Below are 8,110 nucleotides of genomic sequence, written 5' to 3'. Positions count from 1 at the left end.
AAAACAAATAGCTGTTTCAACAGAGAAACACATAATGGCATTTTGACACTCTATAAACAAAGCACATAAGCAAAAATGAAAGACAAGAATGCAAAATTGACCATAGCACAATAACACAATGGTGGGACGCACAAGTACCGAGCAACGTCATAAGTATATAATAAAAAATGGACTAAACAGTAAGGTTACAAATATACAAGGACAAAAAAGGGAACTTTAACACGTAATTAAGATGAAAAATAACGTCAGTACCTAGAATCTATTATACTTCAAGACCATCCTGTATTATTTGTGAAGTTGATACGGAATATTTATCAACAAGGTCTTGGTTTCTTCCAATGAACTTTTTTTAAGAAACAGGACGAGACGTTCTTTGACATAAACTTGGGTCATGAACTTTCTGCTCAGACAATGATGACATTTATGTCCGGATAAAAGTTTATGGATTTACTCGTGACGTCAATAAACCCACATTAGATAAATAAAACATTAAATAAAATTAAGGGGACGACCATTTGATATTCGTGGGATAGGGGTTGGAGCAGGAGGAATTTTTGCGGATTTACTTTTATCTATTTTCATCTGTTGTTATGCACGCTTATTTTTTCCACAGCTTCGTATTTATTCTTGTACACAACTGTTTCCTGCATTTTGTGTTGCAGAATATTTGCATCGTGTCTTTTTTTAAAGTTATTCATTTTCAGCCTTTACCAGAAGACCAAAATAATCATTTTCAAAATCCTCCCTCCCCCCGCCCCCCAAAAAAAAATCAAAAACAAACAAATACACAAAAAACAAAACATATATAAGTTAAAAGAAAAAAAAATCAAATTGTCGTCACCTAATGAGATCGTCTGTAGATTTTGGAGATCCAATCATCAAACAGATTATTGCAGATAACTTGTCTTTAATGATATATCATGTATATACAAATTTCATAACCCTATGGTTCTAATATTTAAAAGATTAACTTCTTATTTAAAATTAAAGCAATCTTAAGGTGAAGCATCTTGAAATGTACACCCTGCAGACGTAAATAACGGTATTTACCGTTTGTTTACAATATTTTACAACATAATTTCTTGGTATCATAAAAATCTTCCTGTATGACAATGAAATATACAATATAATTAGTCATAATTATATCTCACAAAGGGTATTACAAATGTATAGATGTAATTGAGATGAAGAATATGATTATTTTCGGCTCAGAATATAAAATAGTTGGCGATTACAACAGTGGTCATTTTCTGTCTGACATCAGTCAATACTGTCTGGTCACAACTAAAATGTTCGAAAAAAGTAAGTTTACTTATTGAAAAATGATAATCATTACAAAATATTTTCTATTTATTTCAGTTACATGTAATAAGGATATCATTAATTATTAAGCAAAAATTATAAAAACTATACGGCATGGATTTTGCTCATTGTCGACTCGGAAGTCGTTTGGTGACCTAATTATAAACAGTTATTAACATCAAAGTCCTCCTTATTTTAAAACTGTTTTTGTAGCAATGTAATATGGTATAAAAATTCCGTTATTATAAGAGGGGCGTAAAGGGGCGGGGGTATCTGCACGGAAGAACGCGAAATAAAATTGCCATTTCACGATGAACGAACAATTAAAATTTTCTTGCACGTTGATTTTTTTTACCGATTTCACGAAACATGGTGAATAACGAACCTTTTTTCACGGCTGCACGTGAAATAAAAATGGCAAAACACGTTGCACGAAAATAACCCTTTACCACCCTCTTATAATATCTCTTTATTTTCATTATTCAAACTTTTGATGCTTTCACTCTATTGACGTAAATAACAATAATTCAGCTGCATTGTTAATAAAAAAATTTAATTTTCGTGCGCATTACTCGAGTTTCCGGACGAACTTTCTTTCATCAGGGACGCTCGAAACTTACCGAGTATAGAAAAACTAAAAATATTATAAAATGTTTGAGAGCGCAATAACCAATTTTACGTCCAAACACGAATTATTTACAGTACAGTAAGGTATTACCATATGAGTATAAAAGATATACTAGTAATCATAAACAGTTTCGGAAAGAAACCTTATTTTCACCCGCCTAGAATCATGAGGAAAAGGCTCGACATGTCTAGTAATTCTACTTGCATCTCGTGCTAATATGTTTTTGTATTCCGAACATTACATTCTTATAATTATGCAAGTATTTGAATAATTTCCAGTCAATCTACAATTAAACAAATCTTAGCAGAAAAACATTTTCACTGTTTTTCTATATTTCAGTAACTGAGATGGATTGTTCAAGCGGAGATAACTGTGACAGTTGTAAAATTCCAAAAACTCCAGACTTTATAAAAAGCTTGTTCGACGAAGATTCCGGACTTGGTATGGACTTTTCTGAATTTGACGACCCACCAACACTAAGTTTGTTTAAATCAGACTTTAGCTCAAAGAGAAAAAGAGCCGACAAATTTGACAACAATACTGACTGTGATACCCCTGTATCGTATAGCAAGAAAAGGTACATCAGAGCTAAAAAACTATCATTAAAAAAATCTTTGTCGTTTGATGCACAGATTCTCAGTACCAATAAAGACTTGTCCATTGACGCCATCAAGCTCAACTCCATTAAAACAGAAGACATCTTAGTTCAAGACGCCGTACTCACTGGAGATGGAAAGGAAAAATGTTGTTTACCAACCGTTCAGGGACACTGCCATGATTTAAGATACATAACTCCAGCCACCATGAATCATGTTTTAAACGGTAAATACGATGATACAATTGGAAGCGTTCGTATAATTGACAGTAGATACTCGTATGAGTTTGAAGGTGGTCACATACGAGGCGCTGAAAATATTCATAATCAGGACAATATTTTAGAACTATTAAAAAATCCAAATATATCCCGCTCAGATGGAAAGCGTGACATAATTATTTTCCATTGTGAATTTTCTTCTGAGAGAGGACCAAAAATGTGCCGCTTTCTTCGTAACCATGACAGAGAATTAAATGCTGAAAATTATCCTTCTTTGTATTTTCCTGAACTTTACATTCTAAAGGGAGGATACAAAGAGTTTTATGGAAGTTATAAGACATTGTGTACTCCCATGGATTACGTTCCAATGTTGAGCAAAGATCACAAAAATGACTTGCGTCATTTCCGGTCCAAATCTAAATCGTGGTATGCTGGACAAAAACGACTGACATCATACTCCGGTCGTTTGTTTTAATGACATAATTAATAACATGTAATAGTGCTATGTCAGTATTTATTTGTAACAATTGTATATTACATTAAATTATATCATATTTTATGATTGTACGTATTCATATTTAATCATTAGAAAGTCGATAGAAAATTCGGATATAACAGTGAAATAAAAATGGATTTCGTTTTCATGAATTTTATCCGTTGTCACAAGTTATACAAGTTGTTACAACGATTTTTAACCTTTCTCACGAATTACAAAAATCTGTGATAACGAGTTCAATTAGTAATCACGAATTTGTAATTTTGCGACTGCATACATATACCTAGAGGTGATAGGGTAGTATTCATATATGTAAGTTTTGACGAACTACCATACGATCACGGCCACCGCAGCCCCTGATAAGTTTTGAGGATAAAGGATCCGTACCAAACTAGGGTAGCAAAATATTACAAATTTGGAAGGTTGACACAATTACAAACATGAATGCCTGACAGGGCGTTTATACTAATAATCCTAGTGAAAGTTTTTAAAGGGCTAGGTTAAACATGTATGATAATTTCAAAATGGAAATATGCCACAGGACAGACAAGAGTGGGGTGGGGGTAGTAAATTCAATATTACACAAGAGGCTAGTCTTAAATATATGTATGTTTTGTACCAGGCTAGCCTCTACTGGTACAAAACTATTATAAACCCGTAAATCTGGGACCATTTTGACCTTTAAGCTTCTGTGCTTTCGTGCTACTACTCCTTTCAGCCATCATCATCTTGAATGCATCGTTTTGGTTTTGACTAGTAGATTCTTTGTTCTCTGGTTCAGGGCAAAATTTGTCAATAATAAAATTCGCATATTTAAGAAATTTATCAGATGTTAAAGCAACAGATATAAGTTCTGTCATGTCCGGGTGAAAAGCTTCTATCCCATGAAGTGACGACGTAAAGCAGACATCAACAATGTCTGCTTTACCAAAGATTATATTTGTGTTCTCTAAAAGGTCTTTCAGAACGTCCTCCCATGTGCCGTCCAAAGAATAGGTGAAAGTCTTATTTTTGATCAAATGTTAACCTCCCTTAACTGGAGCATAGGGGGATGCTCTCCACTGTCGGCCCTTTTTGCTTCGCATCACCGTGCGGAGCTATTAGTTTCAGTCGATATACACGCCATCTTGAAATAATTACTAGATAGATTCTGATTGGTTGCTTTATGATGCGGTTGATATACAGCAACAGCTATTGGCTTAAATGAGATAAAGAATTACAGACTTTTCTCGTCTCAGGATAAGACATCAAATGCCGGAAAATTAACTATGTGTATTTCAGTTCCGATCAACTGTCATTAATTCATGTTCGTTTTATTATGCATATATTGCACACTGAAATTCAATATTGAAATATCAATTGTTAATACGTGTTTATTTGCTTTGTTTATCTGCAATATGCACGATTTGTTTTGCTAAACAATGTTCCTATACAATGTTTACAAAAATGCATTATCTGTGTTTTATAACTTCTGCCAATCTAGGCACACCTCCAGAGTCGTGTCTATTTGTATAAATGCTTAAGCTTTGATTGTTATTGTCTTCATCACTCGAAATCATGTTACTCTTAATCAACATACCTAAACATTCATATATATCTAAATAAATTATATACAGAACTAGCAATCAAAATCGCAAGTCAATGACCAGCTGAAAGAACTAGAAAACCACACTTCACAAAAACACATTGACAACTAAACACTGAACAGCCAGTTTAAAATTTCAGAAAAAAATCATCTTAATATATATACAAAAATTGATATTCCAAGTCTTAGACATCCGTTTTATATCAATCAATATCTAAAAATACCACATTTCCAATACTTAATCAACAACCACATGCACACATATTACCTTAAATTATGATAGAGCGAAGCAGTCCACAGCTTTTTAGAAAGCTCAAACTTGTGACATTATTTACTTTTGGCAGACGTTTTTCTATCAAGTTCTATGTCATTCAAACGCTTGCTCTCAATACAGTGTATAACTAGCCTGGCATCCAGACCCAATTTAATATCTACTGTCGAGCAGTGAGCCAGGATCCCAGGCTAAGTGTATAACAAGCGTTTAAGATCGTGATTTGAAATAAGTAAAGCCTGAAAACAAACTCCGCGGATTCGATCAAAATTCCGGCACGATTCCGATTTTTGTAATACAAAAAAAATATATAAATTTTGAAACGAAAATAAAATTATTGGGGCCGCAAGTTTTTCAGTGGATCGGGTGGCAATGCCAAATAAATGAAATTTTATTTTAGGGCAGACGTATGTTCATTTTTTTGAAAACCACATCCAAACATAATAAATTGAGGAACAAATCATGGTAGCAAATGATAACCAAATCGTATGAATTTTTTATGATTTAAAAGTGATAAAATTTCACATGCAAATGAGCTAACAAATCACGGCAACAAATCACAAACAATTTGCTTACAATTCATAAGCGAATCACAAACAAATTGTCAAGAAATAGTTTTGAAATCATCAATAATCAGAGGTAATTTCTTTCCTACTTCAAGCAAATCAACAACAAATTGCTTTCAAATTGGAAAGAAATTATAAACAAATTGTTATCAAATCTTTAACAAATCAGAAGTGAATCATATTCCTACCTCAAGCAAATCACAAACAAATTGTTTTTCAAATTATGAAGAAATTATCAACAAATTGTTATCAAATCCTTAACAAATCAGAGTTAAATCATATTCCTACCTCAAGCACATCACAAGCAAATCGTCAACAAATTGACATCAATCATCAATTCACAGATTAAAACATTTACATCTAGATCAAAATATATTTTGTCCCTGAGACCCCCAAACTTCATTTTACCTTAAATTAGCCCCTCCTCCCATTGTTAATGGGTTACTATCTCCGGTTGCCATGAGGGACGAATTGATTCCTCTTACTTCTCCCGAATGTGCCTCTAACGAGATTTGACAAACACATGGGCAACCACGTTTACTAGAAGGATGTCGAATAGGCGATGTGTCTTAGTCTGGGTCCAAATCTGCTAATATAGCTGTGCCCCTACAGCCCTGGGCATCGCTAGTAAACATCATGAAAAATAAAGACATATAACTTGCCAGTTAATTTCTTCTGCTGACTCGGGAAGCTAGTCATTAATTGCATGTCTCTTCTTTTACTCGTTTTTATTTTGAAAATTAATTACTGACAGTACAAAATGATTACGAGATACTGAAATGCACAGTTTCCGAATTTAAAAGGTGAACACCTTTGACATGTTTGAATAGTATTAATTGAATGTGTGAAATTATAGATAAATGACTGAGATTCCTTACCACTGTCATCATTGATAGTATATTTACTCTTCATTTTGCAGTTTCGTTCAATTAGTTTAGAACAGTATTTGTTATTTGAAATTGATCTCAACCGGAAGTCAGAGATATACATAAACCCAGAAAATCCGAATGCAACAAAATTGCATTCATTGTAGAAAATCATCAATGAATCAAACCATGATAACTAACAAGGATAACAAATCATTTTCAAATCATTTATTATGATTTTCTTAATAAAGAAATCATAAAAAAATCACACCATTTTAGCTTACAAAGTTAATAAATCTGTTTCAAATCATTCCATACGATATTCTAAGTAACAAATCATAAAGAAATCACATCAAAACAGAAACACATTGGCTACAAATCATAATATTGAAAAAAATCACAAAGAAATCAATTTGGGGGAATTTTGCGAATTCTGATTTGTTTATAATTTCTTTAATGAATCTCAAGCAAATGGTACTAACAATTCGCAGAATCACGATTTGAAAGAGATTACGAATGACATGATGATATGTGAGTGTGTTTTCGTTTTTATATCGACACAAAGCTGAGTATAAGGTATATGAATGCAATTCAAAGTTTTAGCACATATTTCATGTTTTATTAAACAAAAAGTAAGAATATACTAAGGCCAGTAACAATCGAACAGTAGTGTAACATTTACAAGCCGAGAAACAAAGACGTTAAAAAAAGAACCAACAGAGTCCGTCCTCAAAAAACTTCATAGAAAATTTAAATTGAGCTCGAGCAAGAACCCCACTCTAAAATTTATCATGGAAAAAGGTAAAAGCTATGTCATTCAACTTCAGCAATTAATTTTATTCATAAGTGCTAAAAATCAACAAGAGTCTTCTTTTCCGTCCGCAATTTTTTTTGGGAAAATAAAATCTAAATTTTGAATCATTGTTTAATTTGAAACTTCACAGTAACACGTGTATGATAAAAATAGAACATAACATTTCTTCTTTATCATCATCTTCAAATTTCAATTTCGAAGGGGTAGCGAAAAATGTTTTCTTTTATTGTCCTGTTGTGTATCATTCTGAAGCAGTGAATGAAAGTTAGAAGTCGATTTTTTTTTTAAATTATGAGTTTCAAGGAAAAAAATCTGACACTTGTTTACTGCAATTTTAACCCCGTCATGGTTAATGAAGGGTAGTTTATTTGATATTTGGTGGAATGAGAGGTGACATGAGTTCATACTTTTAAAATTTTGTAGAATTCAAAGACTTATTTTTTTCTCAATTTAAAAACCAATGTCCTTTCATTTTCATAAACTCTACAATAATACTGCTAAATTCAACATAGAATTACTCTTCGCTATCGCTTATGTCAAAATACAGCAAGCATTATATTGAATCCATCCATTTTCATTATAGGCACAATTCATATAGCACTACACTAGGTTAACTCGTAAAGCATTACACTATTATTAAACAGTCTCCTTGCATTAACACTAAGTATAAGTCGCTCTTAAAATATTCCATTAGGTCAATGTTTTCCTCTTGAAAATGCATAAACTATGTGGCAATGGAAGATTAATTATAAAAGTCCAATCGATTCT

At 32.6% G+C, this 8,110-nt stretch overlaps 1 protein-coding gene across 1 annotated transcript; it reads left to right on the top strand.

Annotated features, from left to right (window-relative positions):
- The first annotated feature begins 2,277 nt into the window (after positions 1 to 2,277).
- Positions 2,278 to 3,219, top strand: LOC127701978 (M-phase inducer phosphatase 3-like). The gene has a single exon (XM_052205950.1). The coding sequence runs from the start codon at positions 2,278 to 2,280 to the stop codon at positions 3,217 to 3,219; it is 942 nt and encodes a 313-aa protein (XP_052061910.1).
- Positions 3,220 to 8,110: the final 4,891 nt, after the last annotated feature.

The sequence above is a fragment of the Mytilus californianus genome, unplaced genomic scaffold (genome assembly GCF_021869535.1).
Source record: "Mytilus californianus isolate M0D057914Y unplaced genomic scaffold, xbMytCali1.0.p SCAF_5, whole genome shotgun sequence".
Classification (NCBI taxonomy): Eukaryota; Metazoa; Mollusca; class Bivalvia; order Mytilida; family Mytilidae; genus Mytilus; species Mytilus californianus.
This window is presented reverse-complemented; position numbering and strand designations above follow the sequence as displayed.